This window comes from Mytilus edulis, chromosome 9 (genome assembly GCF_963676685.1).
Source record: "Mytilus edulis chromosome 9, xbMytEdul2.2, whole genome shotgun sequence".
NCBI lineage: Eukaryota > Metazoa > Mollusca > Bivalvia > Mytilida > Mytilidae > Mytilus > Mytilus edulis.
This window is the reverse complement of record NC_092352.1, coordinates 13,159,738-13,180,961: the sequence shown is the minus strand read 5'-3', so window position 1 is coordinate 13,180,961 and position 21,224 is coordinate 13,159,738. Positions and strand designations below refer to the sequence as shown.

The window sequence follows — 21,224 nt, the reverse complement described above, 5'->3', positions numbered from 1 at the left end:
GTGCAGAAGCTATCTTATTTTAGTTGAAGTTCTGTTACTGTCCAAGTGCATAATGTTCTCTAGGGAGTGGCTGGATGTCATTACTTGGTCGAATCGTTCCGCCATACAGCTTTCATTTAAGGAGCAATGTCTTCTTCTTAAAGTAAGTCTTTCGATACCTCAAAGGCATATGCAATGGCAACATAATTTATCTGCAGGTTGTCTAATGCATGAAAATTGTTGACTATTTAGAAGGTTCCTTGATTCGTTTACTTAACCAATGGTTTGTAAAGAATTTTTAATGTAAAGTTAGTTCAATTGCATATTCATTAACATACAGACACAATCATATCTCTAAGTAATGTTCCAGATATATGGTGATGTCTAAAATATTTGTGAATTTCAACAGTTTGATTCATTATATGTGTTGGTATGACCACACGTTCAAGCAAATTTAATCATTGTGATAAGTATCCATTAACTGTCATTTCTGGGTTAGTTTCTTTTCCATTTTTTTATGGCCTTCTTTTTTCTCTCATTTGCATTCTAAAAGTTCTATTGCATCACTAATAGAAAAAAGTCAATGTCAATTTAGTACTGTGCACTTTTTTTTATTTATCTCAGTTTCAACAGCAGAAAAAAATGTAGAACCCAACGACATCCGATTAAAATGTTCATGTGATTTTAGTCGAAAGAAGGTGCACATGTAAAGGAAAACGGAACTGTGTTAACTGTGTAACCTTTAGTCTCAACTAGTACAAATAAAAGGTCAATCAGTACGGGCCGTCTCTTTGTTATCTACGTACCAATATAAACTGATTGTAAACGTCAACAACCAGGCTTTATATATATACAAATGTTTAAAATTATCTTAATGTTTTGCACCATTACAATTACAATAACACAACGATTCGTTATACACATATTAAGAATTATCTTAATGTTTTGCGCCATTACAAACACACAACCATTCGTAGGAAAGTATGATTATAAGGTAATATGGTCAAAATAAAACATGGTAACCAAATAACATAAGGTTTTTTTAGCAATGATATTTTCCATCTTGCTTTTAGATACTCAGACAGTGGTTTCCTTTTATTTGTTTTTTTTTCAATATTCTAAACACATATAAATGTAACTAAACGGTCCAACAAAAGGACAGTGCTCAAACCAAATCGTTCCCAGTCTTCGTACGTTATAACAAAGATATCACAAATTAAAGAATTAAAAAAAATAAGAATATTTTATAGGTTTCTTACCCAAAATTATAGAATTGATACAAAAAAAAAAAGATCACAATAGACGTATGGTGACGTTTAAGATGACGACATTCTTTGAAGGCACTACTTCAAAACTTCATATATAACAACATAAGTCTGATTGTGGTGACGTAATATCGACAGGTCATTTAAGAACTTTGTCTTCCTAGTTGAAGCGTTTATCTTATATTACACAGTGTAGATTATTACTTATCAATATTCCTAACACACATACATTAAAGAATGGTTGGATATGGTGTACACATTAACCTTCTTGTTTTAGTGTTTCAAACAGTCTACGCAGGTATTTGGAATCGGTTGCACTCATTTCAGTTTCCTTTTACAATTTAAATCTATTAATTAAATCTTTGCAAATGTAATTTGATGAACTAGTCTTTGTCCGTAATACACTAAACTCTGATAATATTTTATAATAAATAATGTATGTGCTTGTGTGTTATTGTGATGGCAAGCAGGGTTAAATAACGCTTACGACAATTATATAGTTCTTTATACGTAAGTGTAAGACATAATAGTGTCCTGTGAAAAAGTGTCCACATGGACAGTTTTTCATAGAATTTTGGTATTTAATAATGTCCATTGCCATGGAATAGTGTCCCTCAAATGGACAGATTTTTACTGTAAAAGATATGAAATAGTGTCCACCCACAGGACAAATTTTCATAGAAGTTGCTATTAGATTGTGTCCTCCAAGGGAAGTAATACAAAGGTCATCAAAAAGTTTTATTATACTTGAATTCTAATTAAAATATGAAGGATTGATGAGAAATTGATTAATATACAAATGTAAACAAACAAATAATGGATGGAAGTGAATAATATAGAGAAATTTAAGTTCTTAGAAATTCCCAGCAAATGGTAATGACAATGAAAGAATAACAATAAGAAGGAAGTGTAAAATCAAATCTAAAGAACTTTACTATATCTATTATGTCAGAGAAGAAGGCAATAGAAAATAAATAATGTCCACTGCCATGAAATACTGTCTCCTAAGTGGGCAGCATTTTACAGCAACTTTTGTAGTAAATGTTATTAAATTGTGTCCTCCAAGGAAAATAAAACTGAACAGCATCTGTAACTTATTTAAGTTTGAATTATGCATGTATATAATTATATTATAAAAGATATAAATATGAAGATAAGGATGGTATTAGGGCCAATGAGACAGCTCTATATGTCAAAGTAACAATTAATAAAAATTTGCAATTAGAGTTAAAACATGTAAAATATATTCAGTAATAACAAGGTAATTGATATCATTTAAAACTTTAATCATATAAAAAAATGCCTTTGCGTACACAATGTCCTGTGAAAAAATGTCCACCTGGACAATATTATGGTAGTGAATAATGTCCATGTTCATGGACACTTTTTCATACCTGATGACATATTTTCATAGAAAATTGTGTCCAGGACACATCTAAATAAGTAAATATTGCCCTTGGACAGTATTTACTATGAAAATGTGTCCGGTGGACACTTTTCCATTGGGGACATTATTAAATCCTACATTAGCAGCACCCTTCGCTTTTTGAATCAAAATCTTTTAGCACCTCAAGAGGGATACATTGAATGTTGTTGTATACTAGTATACATGTATGTTAAACAAAATTCTTATAATTGTCGTCCATAGAACCGGATGAGACTTGGCTCACAACACCCGTCACATGCATAGTCAGACATACTGAAGTTATCATGCATGATTAGTCGATTTTTTTCCCTCTCAAACGTCCAATATTTCATTCAAATTAAGAAATGAATCCGGTATTGTTTACAATCTTACAATCTGGTATGAATTGTTAGAAATTTAAAAATGCAGAGGAGGTCGTGTCACTCCCAAACACAGGGTACCAGATAATAATAAAATCAGTGTTTGTTACTTTGTAACACAAAGTCAAAGGTCAAATGCATTGAAATACTGTTCACGAAAATAGGACATGAGCGCTTCATGCATGAGAACATGAAAACATTCAGTTGTTTAAAAAAGGGGTATACAGTCAAAGGTATACAAGCTCGTTTAAACGATTGTAAAACACCTTCATTCCTTTTCTGAATATGACAGTTTCCGATTTTTGAAACACTTTACTAAAATGTTTTATATTGCTTTTTCAGGTTTATTAAAAGATTTAGTGGTAACAAATATTAAAGACACTTCAGCAACAATAGAATGGACTCCACCCAATATAGTCAATGGAACCCTGAACGGTAAAGTTTCTTAAAATTATAAGGAATCTAAATTCTTATCAAATGTTATCATTGTTTTTGATTTGCAAGTTATTGAATACAAGACAGGGTATGATTGCCTGTGGGACATCTTTAAATCAGAGAACAGAGACGAAGGATACAAATACCTAAATACCTTTAAGTATTAAAATTATATGTTTTTTTGTTTCAAATAACCAATCCAAATATACATTAATATGAATAAAGGAAGGTGTGTGATATTGGTCTTTAAATACAGCAAAATATCAAAACGCAAAAGTTGTAGTACTGTTTCGGTATTTTATTGATTTACAGGTAGGAATTAACATATTATTACACGTATAATTTAATTTTCAGGTTACCGCATACGATTTGAAGAAACAGGTCATCCTAAAACAGCGTTTGGTATTTCTGTATTGGTCTCAAATTTAAATTATACGGTTGCTGCTCTGAGTCCATCTACCAATTATACAGTGTCGTTGTTTGCCTCAACTACTATGGGTCGTATGCGTATATCATCAATGACTTTCAAAACAAAAGATACTATTGGTTAGTCTTAAGGATCAGCATTTGACCTTATGAGGGAAATTATCCTGATTTAAGAACAATTGATGCATTAACCGAACTTTAAACAACTTAAAAAAAAAGTGTTGTTTCTGTTTTTAAAAAAAAGACATTACATTAATTCCATAAATAGGATAAATGGCATTAAAAATGATTAAATATTCTTTATTCCACAAGACCATTAGATAGTAAATAAAAAAAGAAAAGGGACAGGAGTAGGGTAATTTGCCGCCTGAATTTATCTAAAAAATTTATATGTCAATCCTTACTTAAATTTTAATATGACAGCCAAACGTGTTTTTGTATGGTTCTAATATTATAATGGCTTTTTCTTTGCAAGACATCAAAATTAAAAACTCTTGGAGAATGCCTAAAATAAAGTCTTGAGATTTTTTTTCAAATTTATAGCATTTTTTTCAAAAATGTACAAGTGAGACATGATAATCCAAGACAAAAAAAAAATATTTAAGATGTATTGTCTTTTGGATAAAAATTGATTCAATTTTTGTTAAATCAAATCTAGTTATTTCAAAAATCAAAGTTGACATGATTTCAGCTGTTACAACGACATGTGATGGCAAACTATTTGATTGTTTAAATGGTAGATGTATTTCACCTCAATGGGTTTGTGATGGAGAGAACGACTGTGGAAACTTGAAAGACGAACAGAACTGTATAATGCAAAGTAAGTAAAAAATTCATGATAAAATATTTGAGAAAAGTCGAGGAATAGAAGTCCAGTTGGATGGGAATTCGCCCTCTATTCATAAATGTAGTCCATTAAAGTCAAAAATTTTCAATCTGATACTGTAGCCAGTCTATGAATGACGAACGCGCAATGTCTCGGTGCGATTTTAGGGTGTAAAAGTGTAAATATGATATATACAAGTATATGAACACTCCCTTGTTATATGATGTAGTAGCATTCTAATGTGCTAGCTGAAAATAATATTTTGACCATGTTACGACTAACCTTTACTCATTCTTAAGACACTGTGTAAATAGTGGATTAGCTTTGAATATCCATATCTTAAGGTTGGCTCGACCGGTCATCGATCCTTTGACCTTAATTGAACTACCAAGAGATCCACCAGGTTATTTGAAAGCTATGGAAATTAAATGAAAGTGTTTAACCTTTAACATTTACCAAGAATGTGCATAGAAGAGGGACGAAAGATACCAAACGGACAGTCAAACTCGTAAATCTAAAACAAACTGACAACGCCATGGCTAAAAATTAAAAAGACAAACAAACAACAGCACACACGACACAACATAGAAAACTAAAGAATAAACAACACGAACCCCACCAAAAAACTAGGGGTGATCTCAGGTGCTCCGGAAGGGTTAGCAGATCCTGCTCCACATGTGGCACCCGTCGTGTTGCTTATGTGATATCAAATTCGGTAAATAGTCTAATTCGGTAGGTCACATTCATGAAAGGGAAGGGGATTGTAGTTACGACGTAAGGAACATATCCGATATCATTTGTGAAACGGTTATTCCATAACGGTCAACCAACTCGTGATGGCGTCCGTAAAATTTACGAAGGGATGATTTCAACTTCACCATTTGGATCTCTTGGTTTAATAGCTTTCTTGTGAGCAGCAACCTTCTATCAAGAAAATCATGATAGGAAATGCAAGCACGGGAATATCGCATCAATTGGGAGATATATACCCCGTATGCAGGTGCTGCTGGAATGTTGCTACTTAGAAATGGAAAGTTCACAATTGGAAAGCTGAAATCATCTCTTTTGTCGTAAAGTTTTGTTTTCAACCGACCCTTATTGTCAATTTCTAGATGTAAGTCAAGATATGAAGCCGACTTAACTGTATCTGTAGTATCCTTTATCTCTAGCTCGATTTGATATATGCGTTCCACATAGTCACCAAATTTTGAATTATTTAGTGAAAGAACATCATCTATATAGCGAAAAGTAGAGTTAAAGGATATTGCTAACTTCTTATCTTTCTTCCTAAGAAGTTCCTGCATGAAGTCAGCCTCATAACAATAAAGAAACAAGTCGGCAAGTAGAGGGGCACAGTTTGTTCCCATTGGAATGTCGACAGTCTGTTGAAAAACACGTCCTCCGAACGTAACAAATATGTTGTCGATCAACAAATCAAGCATCTTGATAATATCAGTTTCAGAGAATTTTTTGTTCGAATCAGAGTGATCCTTTACAAAGTAGATTTATCCCTCCCTAAGACAAGATACTTGTATCTACGTTGGCCATTCTTTTTTACAAAGCAAAGCAATACCAACTCTTTCAATTTGTCTTTTAGTTTGGAATGTGGAATACTGGTGTAAAGAGTAGAAAAGTCAAATGTTTTAATACTGTTACAAGATGAAAGAAAGTTAGATTGTATGTACTCTAAAAGATCTTTGGAATTTTTCAGTATCCACATCTGATTCACGCCTCCTTTAGAATAGGCAGTTTCACAATAACTTTGAAGCCCGTCTTTGATTGCTGATAAAATAGATGTTAATAACTTAGAAAGAGATTTCGTGGAGCACTTGGAAGACCCAGTAATATACCGTTGTTTGTAAGGACACTTATGTAGTTTGGGTATCCAATACAGTGATGGCAGATCTAGTTCTTCATCTTTGGTTGAAATTCCAAAGGAACACAGAACAGACCTATGATTATCCAGGATTTCCTCTTTGGTAAGTGTCGTGAGGGTATATGTTGAGTTTCCAAGTGAATTGCCAATACCTAATTCGTTTATCAAGCAGTTAATGTAATGAGTTTTACACACAAAAACGATGTTGTTTGGGGCTTTATCTGCGGTAACAACAACATATTTTTCATGGAGGTAGGATAGGTGTTTTGCAACATTTGGGTCTTTAAAGATTGACTTAGCATGGGCATTGATAGACCCATTCAGTTTCTTAATTCTGATTTGTATCAACGACCTCACTGCCTTTATCCATTCGGAAAGAGTGTCTACGTCTTCCTTCTCGCGCTTAGCCCATTGCCTGGCATAATCCCCAACTGAATCCATCAAAATTTTAAAGTTGTATTTCCAATTGATGAATTTAGGCTCACGATATTTCGGACCTTTCGATAACACATTTCGTAGAGAAGTGTTATTAACAATGTTGAGGTCACCGGTAATAACGTGGCCAGCAGGATTATATGTGAATTGGGAACTAGCACAAGTGCAATCAGGAGGTTTAGACTTGAAGTATGTGTTTATTTTATGTAAGACTGCTTCTAAATTTGAATTGTAAGCGAAAGAATGTTGTCTGCATTATTGGTCAAACTTTCTAGACTTTTAATTTGGTTTTTACACACAAACTAGAATGATTTTCTTAACTAGACTTCATATCCTATTCAGAGTAGCATGTCAGACAGCAACGTAAATGTACGTACCCTTTATAGCTTGCTGTGCGATGAAACCTAAGGCTCCGATTTGAAAACCATACTTTGACCTATAATGGTTTACTTTTACAATTGTGACTTGCGTGGATAGTTTTCTCGTTGGCACTCATAACACATCTTCTTATATCTACTTACTTTGAATGTGTTTGACAATAGGTTAAATGTATCAAATCATTTTTGTAGAGGTAGAATGTAGCAGTTCAGAGTTCAGATGTGGCAATGGAGGTTGTATTCCCGCTAAGTGGCGCTGTGATTATAACGATGACTGTGGTGACAACAGTGACGAGAAAGGCTGTGAAAATACTTTGTCCGGTTGTGGAGGGTTAAAATATAGGACGGGAACTAAGGGTGATATCAGAGGAAGATATAATCCATTCGACTTCCCTAATAACAGGACCTGTATATGGGACATTAGTGTTCCAGATGACATGGTGGGTATATCATTCACAAACGTTTATATACTCACTATACGAAACAAAAAGACTGCATGGGATAGAATACAATACAGTTTAATAGAATGATGACAGTTATATTTAAAAAGCAAGTGCATGGACATATTTTTTTCTGTCTCAATATTACGTCTTCAGCCAATGTCGGTCAATATATGGCAGCTATAGTTTTTTGGAAACCAAGTTAGTTTTCACTAAAAATGGAACTACTTAAAATCTAAAATGTGTTGTTCGTTGTGATGATTGGTATTTTGCTTAATTTGTGTTCTTGGGTTTATCGCAAATCTTAATCGTATCAATTTAATATGATAAGATAGTGCATGTAATTATCTTAAAAGTCGTATATAATGCCACTTTGGAATAAAAAAAACCTGGAGTTGATATCAGGTGATCTTCAAATCTCACTCTTTATGAATGATTGATTAATTGCTGGTTGCTTAGCGTCCAGTAGCAAATATTTCATGCATGTTCAGGAAGAAATTATAAATCTCATTCGAATTGAACCCTATGAGTATCTGTATGTTTTAATAACTTCAATGATTTCTAATGATGAAAATGATGCACAATATTATTCAGTTTAAGTCCCTACTTATTCTTTTTAAAAATATAAAAACAAAATTTAATTTGAAGTAAACTATACATGAACAATACTTTTTTTTTATCTTTTCATTGCAGTTTATCAAAATTCATTTCCTACAACGATTCCGCATTAAAGCATTTCTGGACAACTGCACAGATAAATTTGTTGCAGTATATCAGGATAATGGAGAAGCTCTAGGTAGGTTTAATATGTTTTGTTGTAATTACAGTAACACAACGAGTACCATTAGTACAGCAGAATTTGCGTATCCTTCCGAAATATATGAGAACCTCGTCGGCTCTTTTGTTGTGGTTCTTATTGCGGATTTTTTTTCTATATGGTGTGCCAGACTGTTATTGTTTTTCGTCTTTTTTCTTTTAGCCAAGGTATTGTCTGGTTTTCACCAAATTCTGAGTTTTATTATCCCCTTAGTATATTCTGCATCGTTTTAGATGCAAATATATTCTGATGTGATCTCTCCATATAAAAATACTGCCTATCATTAAATGTAATGTTTATTTAGTTAGCTGTGTATTGTGTTGTGTACAATTGTAGGTAAATATTGTGGTAGACAGCCTCCAGTTGATATGACAATAGAAAGAAACCATATACAGATTGTTTTTAAGACCATTAATATGACCAGGTCCGAGGGATTTTCAATGCACTGGTCAGCAGTGAATGGTATGTACAGACGATAATCTTTAATTGTAAATTATAAATTTATAAATTGTGACTTGGATGGAGAGTTGTCTAATTGGACTCATACCACATCTTCCTATAACTATATATTGATGAGATAAAAATGAGAATGGGAATTTGAGTAAACAAAAAAAAACAAAAACTTATTATTAACAATTAACAGAAGAACAGATCAACAAACCGATTTAAGGGTGATACACCAATGAGACCGCAATCCAATCCATCAACAACCAGCATACACATTCTAGAAATATCAGAAAGAGGATCGCACAGAATGAAAGGACGATTAAAGTAAAGGAAACACAAGTGTTTTTAATAAGAAAGAAGAAAAAAGACCTTGTTTAAGTTTGTTAGTTTAGGTATTTAAAGTGTTTTGTCTATATATATAATCACGTATTATAACCGGTAAACTGGATGGGAGATGCAAAAGAGACAAAAGGATTCCATTAAACACAATAAGTTTTTCTTGTCGGGTACAGCAGAATTGTGTCTACGTTTTCAATTGCCATTGCAATACATTGGATTTCGCAATACATTAGATTTTGCAATGTGACTGTGATAAAGAATTTGTTTTATGGGTATAATTGAATGCTCATTTCAATTTTTCCAGCAACTAAAAACAATAGCGGATCAAATCAATTGGAAAAACTTGTTTGTAATCAAGTGTTTACCATCGACAACGAAACTACACATTACATTGATACGTCAGAACTTAATCAAACCTTTGACTCCCAATGTGTATGGTTTATAGAGGCACCAAAAGGTTATAGTATCCGCTTCCGGTTTACTGATTTCAATCTAAATGAAGACAGATATTGTTCACATGACTCTATCGTTATAATGGACGGACCAAATTTAAGGATTCCGTACGGACCATACTGTGGACAGACAATTCCATTGGATATAGTAACTTCATATCATATAGCTAAGGTTATTTACCAGTTAGACCCTGTCAATGGAACCAGTGGACTTTCTTTGCAGTTTTCTGCAGTTGGTAAGTAATAGCCCTCACCTACTTAAATAAATAGTTATTTGTTGTATTAAACCCCTCTCATTTGTGGTAATTGTGTACTCTGTGAAATAACTGAAAATATTTCTTTATATCTCTAATGGCGAAAATATTCATGTATCTATTATTTCAATTACTTTGGGAAAAGAGAATCCAAGGTGGCATTCAAATAAATGTACAAATGTATGAAGCAGAAACTACTGAAAGTATTCCAAATATTTAAATTGGTGGTGAACTTTTTTTCTGGAGATGATTGAATCATCACATGTTGATTAAAAAAGGGAATTAAAATATGTATGCAAAACGTAATACATAAGATTTATTATTTTCTTCCTACAGAAATGCCTACGCCTATACCCACGCTACCTGCTCCAAAGATCCTGTGTGACCATGATATATATTATACAGAACCTGATTTTATTACATCACCAAACTATGGTTTCGGCAACTACTATCCTAGACTTCTTTGCTTATGGAGAATATTTGCCCCAAGTGGATACTTAATAAGGCTTCATTTTACATATTTTGACGTAGAATTTAGTCAGAATTGTTTGTATGATGCTTTGACAATAACAGATGGAACTTCTCCATCCGGGGATGTTCTCACTACTCTTTGTGGACAGATGTTCCCTGATGATGTTTTATCAAAGACTAACTCGGTTGTGCTATCATTTGTGAGCGACGATAACAAATCGGGATCGGGATTCAATATTACTTATACCATTGAAAACAAAACAGGTACATATAATTGCTTTCTTTCATTAATGAACAGGATTATTTTTGTATATACATATATAAAAAAGAAGATGTGGTATGATTGCAAATGAGACAACTCTCCACAAGAGACCAAAATGACACACAAATTAACAACTATAGGTCATCGTACGGCCTTCAACAATGAGCAAAGCCCATACCGCATAGTCAGCTATAAAAGGCCCCGAAATGACAATGTAAAACAATTCAAACGAGAAAACCAACGGACTTTTTTATGTATACAAAGAAAGGAACGAAAAACAAAACGGTAACACATAAACAAACGACAACCACTGAATTACAGGCCCCTGACTTGGGACTGGCACATACATACATAATGTGGCGGGGTTAAAGATGTTAGAGGTATCCCAACCCTCCCCCAACCTGGGACAGTGGTATAACAATACAACATAAGAACGAACTATAAAAATCAGTTGAAAAAGGCTGAACTCATCAGATGACAAAAATACAAGTGGACGTGGCCGGGTACTTGTACATCCCAACAACAAAAAGACACTAGGTACATATTTGAGAGTACTTGCAGTTAAATAACAGTTAGTTCAAAGCCACTAACAACCAATAAAAAAGCATGCATTTAAGACTAAATTATCAATCCGATCACATCAAACATCGAATGTACTTGTGTACTTAATCTCCTTATTTCTTTACTGATAGGAAATTTACTTGATAATATATACAACGAAATATCCGTACCAATTCGTATGGTTTAAAGTTAAAATCTCTTAAAATAAGTAGTATTCAAAAGGGTGACTGGGAAATGGGAATACTTTAACTTTTGTCTTCTCCCAACTGACAGTTAACACCTAGTCGAAGTACGGTGTCCGTTTGGATGTGCATGATGTATAAGTACTCAGCCGCGTCCGATCAGAATCGGGACGTTAAATCCGATGCCTCGTCTAAAGAGAATGCACAACTGAAACCGGCCTATCTACGTTTAATTTCCCATGTTGTTCATGGATATTATATGAGAGAGGAAATTTCGATAAACACGTTAACAAATGTTTATAAAAATATGAATGAAAAAAACTAATCTGTGCGGTTTTGCTGATTTTAATAACAAATTTCAAATGGACATTGTACATTGTTTTTATTTTACAGAAGAAGTTTTTATTTTACAGAAGTTGATAACGGTAATATAGTGGAAAAGCTATGTCGAAATGGTACTGTTATATCAAAAAATGATTCTCAGGGAGAAATATTATCGCCTGGTTATGAACTCGGAAGGAAATATCCGACAAACATTAACTGTTCATGGTTCATTGAGGCGCCAGTGGGAAAAGTTATTTCACTTATTTTTAATGTGAGTGATGATTTTACTTCGTCTAATTATATACAAGTTATTATACGAATTAATGTGATTTGAAGGTAACAAGAAGTCAACAAAGTAAAAAGAACCGTAAAATAGTTTTGATACATAGATGGGGGCGAGAATGATGCAATCAAACTATATTTGTATTTTGTTTCTTATTTATCATGAATCATTTACTCTGGTCAAAGTAAAGTGGTACTACTAATTGTCATATTTCAAACTTCAATTTGTAAATATTATAAAAATCTATCAATATTAAAAATGATAAATGTGATATGATTGCCAATTATACAACTCTCCACCAGCGACCAACTTTACAAACACATTACATCTACCAGTAGGTTTGGCATGCCAAAATATTGGGTTCAACCTCTTATATTTGATGTGTTTCCTTCAGCTTTAGTTTGTAACCCAAATTTGTTTGTTTTTTCTTATTCGACTTTTGGAATTTCGAACAGCGGTATACAACTTTTGCCATTATTTATTCATAGCAATACCAAAAATACTTAAAATATCAACATTTGTTATATACTGGAATCTCGATTCGATTACGCGGCATTTTTGCAAAAGACAATGATCGTCAATCACAGGATTGACGGCAGACGTCATTCAATCAACAGCGGCGTTATATATAAAAATGGTGTAGGATCATGTATCGTAAGTAACATTCCCTATAGTGTTTTGGATGTAAAATAGTTTGATATTTGAATACACACATTTGACCTGACTTATCTGTTCGGTTATATTTTTTACAGGATTTTGACGTAGAAAGTGAACGGGATTGTCAGTTTGATTCACTGTCAATTTATGACAGGAAAAATGACGTTGACACCTTGATTCAGACATTATGCGGACCGGCATATCCAAACAGATTGACCTCTTCCAGTAACCTACTGTTGATGGTGTTCTATAGCGACGAAAGTGATACTAGATTAGGATTTAATATAACATATGATTTTCGTGATCCTGTTCGTAAGTTTACAAACAAAACATATTGTGTCTTTTATATTTTTTACTCAATGGGTAAACTTACTGCTTCATTTGATGACAATACGCTAATTGCATTCAGTTTCATTCAAGATTAAATTCTGTGTTGCGATCGAGAAAAATATTCTTCAAAGTTACTGCAATTTAATTTTACGGAAAGACCTCGAGAAGGAATAACATACTGCAAAAGAAAGGTTATTGAGAATGATTGAAAGAAAAAAAAATGTTAACTTTCTTCAATTAAAAAAAAGATAGCACAAAAGAAGGAAAAATGAACAAGAATATTTAATACAAAATTTTGTCTGATTACTGGTAAAACATTGTAGGGTTATCTGTTATTTGTGATTTTAATTATTCACAGCATCTTGCCTACCATCAGAGTTCAGATGTGGAAATGGTAGCTGCATCGATTCTTCATTGGTTTGTAATAACGTATCTGAATGTAGCGACGGAACAGATGAAATAGTTTGCAGTAAGTACGCAAAATTGTTTAAAGTTGTTTTTTTTCCCCAAATTTTAATTACTTTAATAGTTTAAAGTTAGGTGCTGACATAAACTGCGACACTGAATGATTTGTCTTTTGAACTACTTTAGTTGCAATATCCCACCCTCTGAAAGTAAACATTTTTCAAAATTGGATCTCTTTATTGTGGTGTTGACGATGCTTGTATTGTCCGCAATGTTGTTTAGAAGTCTGATTATCTGTTGTATGTGACATTTATTCCGCAACATTGCAATTGTAGTTCGCCATGTTTCTTTTAACAGGTTTGTATGATAAAAATTGTGGAAAGCCATCTATTCAAGCAGCAAATGTAGATCACAGAATATTTGGAGGACAAGAAGCCAAGCCAGGAAGCTGGCCGTGGCAGGTTTCTTTAAAACATGACGGTGATCATTTATGTGGTGGAACTTTGATTCACCCCGAATGGATAGTTACAGCGTCACACTGTTTTGAACAGTTGGTGATTTTTTTATACTTCTAAGTTTAAATTCTTACTTTGTTGTATTTTAGTCAATGGAAAACCACACGAAAACAAGCACATTGATAAAATTTATTTTGTAAAGTTAAAATTGAGATTGGAAATGGGGAATGTGTCAAAGAAACAACAATCCGACCACAGAGCAGACAACAGCCGAAGGCCACGAATAGGTCTTCAATGCAGCAAGAAACTCCCGCACCAGGAGGAGTCCTTCAGGTGGCCCCTAAACGTATACTAGATCAGTGATATTGGACGTCATACTAAACTCCGAATTATACACAAGAAACTTTAATTAAAAATCATACAAGACTAACAAAGGCCATGTAAGAATAATAATGAAGAACGTTAAAAGAAATATGATTTCGGTGCAAACAACAAAAGTTTCGATAAATAATAACCATCAGATATGACTTCCATGTGTACAATAAGAGCTTCGATAATAATAACAATCTTATATGATTTCTGTGCGAACAACAAGAGCTTCGAAAAATAATAACAAGCGGTTATGGTGCGTTAAACAAGAGCTTCGGCAAAGAGGGTAAAAAAGGCATATCCTTTTAGCAAATACCCCGGCGGCGTTAAAAATGAACGATATTCATTTGATAACAGTAAATTGGTGAAAAATACACAGGCTATTAACCAATCAAAACTCCGGATTCTTACATAAGGTGTAATTGGGATATAAATTCCATGCGTACATTACAGTGAGTTTTGGTAAATAATTGATATCGAATATGATTACGGTGTGTGAAATATGAGTTGCGTTAATGATAAACACCGGGCATGTTTTGCATATGCATACACCAGTTTTGATAAATATTAAACAACAGATATCGCTTACCGTGAGTATATAAAGAGATGATTAATACCGGTAACCATCGGACACGCTCGTTACCGGAAGTTAAGTTAAAGGAAAATGTATGTCGAATGTTAGCATTATCAATGTTTTTGATGAGTTCGTACAACAGGACCGATCGCTTTTTGTAGGACGTAATGCTTCTTTCAAATGCAAATAAAAATGTAAAATCAACTTTTTATGCGCCATCATATTTTATTTCTTATCGTCGTTTTGTTTGATTTATATCATAGGCTTCCCCCAGTTATATCTTATACTATTTCGAAAAGCATCATTGAACAACAATTTCAGGTCGTTATTCCAATAAGAAATATAGAGGCTATTATTCATCTTGGAAATATAGAGGTCGTTATTCTACTAGGAAATATAGAATATACGTCAAACCAACATAAATGCTGTCTTTTAATTTTCTCATTTGATTTTGAATAGAATGTATTGCAAAAGTATATACATGTACATTGTCATTGTACGAACAAAATATCTAATTGTTCCGTTTGATTTTGTCTAGTTATCGATCAACAAAACACTGGACGGCAAATCTTGGAGAGCATCACATGTACAAAGACGACCCTGGTGCGGTACAAGCGGCAGTTAAGACCATTATTGTACATGAACATTTTGAGACTGTTAGTACTAACAATGACATAGCTTTAGTTCAGCTGCAGAAACCACTAACCCTGAATGATAAGATAGATACTGTATGTCTTCCACAAGTTATGTTCAAACCAGGAACTCTCTGTTATGTGACAGGATTTGGAGAAGTTTTAGGTATATAGATTATTCTTGTCATATCAAAATTCTTCATAAATAATTAATTAAATCAGCAGCGAATCCAGGGGAGGGTTCCACAGGTTGGACCCCCCTTTTTGGCCGACCAATGTATTTGAATGGAGACATATGGTTGGAACCCACCTCCTTGTTATCCTGGGTTAGGAAACCCTCATCCTTTTGAAAATGACTTGATCCGCCCTTGGACATACCTTTCTTACATTATATGTTTATTCCTTTAAGAAGTAACTTTTAACTAACAGAAACACTAAGGTTTTAACTTTTAAAGGCAATCATATCTATGTTCTTATCTCGATCGGACGAATAATAGGACATGGCATAAAGATCCGTTCAGAAAAAATCACACACATCCAAGTTAAACGATACTAAATCGGCAATTTAAGCTTTCAATTACTCGTGTCTAGAAGGAGGGAAACTCTTATAAAATGAATATATATGAACACAAGAACATATAGAGTATTCACCAAGACGGCAGTAGCCAACAACATAAAAAGCCAAAATGGGTTTGTCAATGACATTACAATACAACGGTAATGGTGAAATGACATTGACAAGTAAATTCCTTTTACTTAGATCATATGTTGATGTTTGTGATAAAATTTTGCAAAATATTTGTTCTTATCTGTCAATTGCTTATCTGTAAAAGGAGTGTTCTCTAAGTAATATTGTGAAATGGGAGGATGACATACACTCATTGTTACTAGCTGTTTGTGTATGAAGTATTTTTTAAATGTTACACACTATATTAATAATATACAAGTGACCAAACTTTGCTGTTATGGGTTGTTGTAACAAAGTGTTTATACTAGTAATTTTGGGGCCCTTTATAGCTTGTTGTTCGGTGTGAGCCAAGGCTCCGTGTTGAAGGCCGTACTTTAACCTATAATGGTTTACTTTTTACAGAGGATGACCTTGAGGTCACTCCGATGTATTGTTATCGCTGAAATTTCCGTCATTCATAAATTCTAGTCAAATTAGTTTTGGGTTTTCAACACCAGTGAAAAAAGTGCATTTTCATACCTGCGATTTCTGTTTCTCCGGTTGTACGATGTTTCAACAAAATATGGAATCATTTCAGTTGTTGATTTAGTGGTGAAAATTTGACTGAATTATATCTTAATAAATACGATTTTATATGTTTAATTGGTGTTTCAGAAAGAGGTCAGGTGCTCTTGTTCATTCATAAAATTATCGTTCATTCATAAATTTATCGTAAAATAAAAATCACTACACAGGTTATACGTGTAGTGTAAATGACCACCTGTAATCTAAAAATAGCGGTCTCACTAATAACGACAAGAAGAACTTTTAGCGACAAGAAGCGTCAAGAACGGACAAGAAGAATAAATTAAGCGACAAGAAGACTATTTAGCGACATGAAAACTTCTCGTACCGCATGAGGATGACACATATCAAATGAACAATTATGTGTGGGACTTAGTTTTAAGAAATGATGTCAAAGTAACACTATGAAAATATTTTTAGTAAGCTGAAATATATATTTATTTTTTACATGTTTATGTCTTGTAAGTTATTTTATTTCTGTCCCATTTTTCAACTTTAGTGTCTCAAAAGGTGAAATGTTTTAACTGAATGGTTAATTTAAATTAATAATGAAAATTGTTAAAATTAAATAAATAAAAGTAATTATTGACCAGTTACAAACACTACCAGGGGATAATCAATAATTACCCCCAACTTTAGCCTGGTAAACTTGTTGTCTCCTTGTGAAATATAAAACATATTAAAAATGATTTCCTGCTTAAGTCTTTTATTGATATAAAGTCAAAACCTTCTTGCTTTTCAATAGACAACCATGTCCTGTCAGGTTTAATTCTTATATATGTAGATGAAAAATAAAAGTGTCCCAAACCATTAACATGGCAGCAATTGCTTTTACAGCCGGCTTTAAGGCTTTGATTTTTTTTACAGAAGAGTGTCCACCATGCACTTGCACTGCACTATAATAATAGTAGAATAGAATTATCATATATACAAATAGATGAAAATGATATTTATCGGTCGTCCAACTGTCTATATCAATCTGCTCAGCTCTTAATAAAACTCCATATCACGGCTTTGTGACGTCAAATACGTTGACCTGGCCTTTTATAACTTTGACCCGGACATATCAGCGACGCCATAATGTTTGAACCGACGTTGATAAGTTTGACCCGAACTTATCAAGTCAACTTCCTGTTGCTGGTGAAACCTAGACAATACTTCCAAAAGACGCAAATGCAGCCCGATAAATCGATTATCAGGTTATCGGCATATTAATATTGTAAAATATCAGCTGCTCGACATAATATGAAGGCTTTTTGATCTCGTTCGCTGCGCTTACTCGACAAAAAGCTTAATATTATGTCTCGCAGCTGATATTTTACGATATCAACATGCAGACAACCTGATAATCGGTACATACATGCAATCGTAATATTAATAATATATATAACAACAACAAGTGTATTCTCTACGACTATTATTATACAAGTATAATAGTCCAAGGTATACTGATTTCTTGCACTACAATATATAATAGTTATTACGGTGAGGTTGAATTTCCTGTCATTTATTCATTATCCAAGCACGAACTTGTATCAGAAAAAAATATCTCTGTAAATTATCTCAAGTTTCAGGTATAGAGATGTGATCTGTTTCTGTGACATGTGCTTTTGACCATCCACAAGAACCTGCGGTCATCCGATGTTCAGTACTTCAGTACTTTGATTTAAATTGTTATTTGGATGGAGAGTTGTCTCATTGGCACTCACACCACATCTGCCTTTATCTATGTTTATTTCAGGCACGTGTTGTCCTTTTGTATTGAAGCAAGCAGCCGTGCCAATTGACGATCTATACAGTTGCAATGAAACATCAAATTTACATGGACAAATTACAGAAAATATGTTTTGTGCTGGAATAGGCGGGAATGATGCCTGTAATGTAAGATTTTGTCGTCTGCCTTTTTAAGAATCAAATTCAGTATTACAAATCTTGCCGCGTAACGTTTTTTTTCTTCTGACACTGTGACTTTTTTTCTTAGCCTAAATTTTTGCATAGATACTAACATGTCGATATTCTACATGCAGTTTAAGGCTGTTGTCTGCTCTTTGGTCGAGTTGTTGTCTCTTTGACATATTCCCCATTTCCATTCTTCCTTTTAGGACTGTTTTACTGTCATTCATAGTATTCGACAATGTTGAAATGGACGTCAAATTTTTAATGAATTGTTCACAGTAGCAAAAGTGTTGGTTTGTTTGTGTTCAACGCCACTTTCTACTGTCATTGCTAATCATGACAGCCACTCTTTATTAGTAGAAGCAGTCGGCAGGTTATTGCTTGTCAAAAAAACTAAAGATCTGCTCTGCGTCGGACACGCCTCGTCACGAACAGTACTTGAACTCATAACTCCAAGAAAATTGAACATAATATTAACCCAATTTAGATGTTCGGCATCGTTCTTGAATTGTGACTTGTTTAGAGCTAACATTATATCTGATCCAACATGTAAATGTGGTTTAGATATTGAGGACATGCACCATTTTTTCTTTGATTGTCCTTTCTATCTAAATGAAAGGGCTATTCTGTTTAATGGTCTCAGCTGGCTTCCCGAAGGCTGCGATTTGGACTTAACACTACTGGTTTTTGGAAGAGACACTCTTTCCTATGATCAAAATGTGCAAATTGTTAAACAAGTATTCAATTTTATAAAGAGATCAAAACGATTCCTCGTAGTATAGTATCAACATAGGTAAAACACACATCATCATCATTATCATCATCAACCTAATCTCTGTCGTTCTTTCCTCATTCCCTCTACTTTTTTCAGTATAGATAAGTTATATTTATGTTGCTTATATTATATGATGTATGCTCACGTTCAATTTGTATTGTTATATATATTGTATTGTGGAGAAGACTTTATAAGTATGTTTTACTTGTGTCTGATCCTTTTTCGCTTTGAGCAAATAAAATATGTTTAAACTAATTAAAACTCATAACTTCAATATTGACAGGCAAGTGGTCAATGAAAATAGTTTAAATACGAAAACCATTCGGACAACGATGCTCTTCGACGTTATCATGTTTCAGAAATTATATACCACACAAATACAGAAATTCTTTCTGAAAAAAATAACAATTTAAAACAAGGTCACTGCTTTCAGGGTGACAGCGGCGGACCATTGGTATGCAAAGACAGTGATGGTAAATGGGAACTTTCTGGTGTTACATCTTTTGGTATTGGTTGTGGTGGTAAGTATCTATTTTACATACATTTAAATCCAAAGCCATGTACTAATATCGTTCCTGGAGACGTATTCTCAACAATTCATTTGCATTAAACAATATTTTACATTAAAATCAAAAACCAAGCCCACAAGGATTTTTTTTTTAAATTAGTATTTTCCTTATTATGAAATTAAATAATGCTTAGTTTTGTTTTGAGTAATATATCATATTTCAAGTGTATCTTGTATTTTTCTTGTAAGACCTATTTTTGTATCAATTTCAGATCCCAATTCTCCAGGAGTATATACAAAAGTTAGCAACTATATCTCGTGGATACACCAGAAAATTGCAGAATATTCATAAAAATACTTTTACACTATTATTCAGTTTTGTAAATTATTATAGTTGTTGAATAAAGAATTATTATACTTCACAGATGAATCTTTGCGGTCAAAATACGAAATCACGATCGGCATTTTATAAAGGAATATGTTTAAATTGTTTTAAATCTTATTATGCCCCCGCGATAAAATGTCAGGGTGGCATTTTATTAGTTACATAGTGTGTTAGTGACCTAATATGATATATACGGGGTCAGTAAATTCCATATGAGATGAAAGCGAAGCTCGAACCCAAAATGGAATTTACTAACCCCGTATATATCCTATAATTGGGTCACTAGCACACTATGTAACGAATTTATCTTACCGACTATCTTCGTTTGTTGAACTTAGACTAGAGTTGTCTCATTTGCTATTATAACACATCTTCTCATTTCTATATTTAAAGTGTTTAAGTGTTCAATTTTAAGAACCTTCTTCAATTGGTCTGCTCTAAAAAAAACTAATGTAAACAATAACTATTTTTTGTCAACAACCTTGATATAACAATATTAAACAGAACTTTCAGTACTTTTAAATAATTAAACAGTGCCAAAGTCGTAACTCCACTATTAACCGTGTATTGAAATAAGCCCCGCCTCCCTACTAACCTAATATGGAATATACACGGTCTCAACGTAGACGCTTTTATGTCTAGAAATGTATAGGAGGTAAGATAGTTATGTATCCCTGTCCGTCCGTTCGTCCCTCCGGATATAAAAACATAAATCGTCATATTAATTGGTCGTGAAAAATCTGAATTTGA

The 21,224-nt window shown here is 33.3% G+C and overlaps 1 protein-coding gene across 1 annotated transcript; it reads left to right on the top strand.

Annotated features, from left to right (window-relative positions):
• The first annotated feature begins 1,406 nt into the window (after window positions 1-1,406).
• On the top strand, window positions 1,407-20,511 carry LOC139487655 (suppressor of tumorigenicity 14 protein homolog). Its single transcript, XM_071272606.1, has 17 exons — window positions 1,407-1,542; window positions 3,372-3,464; window positions 3,819-4,010; window positions 4,582-4,710; window positions 7,597-7,844; window positions 8,538-8,640; window positions 8,998-9,123; window positions 9,752-10,135; window positions 10,490-10,888; window positions 12,043-12,224; window positions 12,989-13,205; window positions 13,582-13,692; window positions 13,986-14,178; window positions 15,565-15,824; window positions 18,652-18,791; window positions 20,015-20,102; window positions 20,362-20,511. The coding sequence occupies exons 1-17, from the start codon at window positions 1,482-1,484 to the stop codon at window positions 20,439-20,441; spliced, it is 3,006 nt and encodes a 1,001-aa protein (XP_071128707.1). The 5' UTR covers window positions 1,407-1,481; the 3' UTR covers window positions 20,442-20,511.
• The last annotated feature ends 713 nt before the right edge of the window (window positions 20,512-21,224 follow it).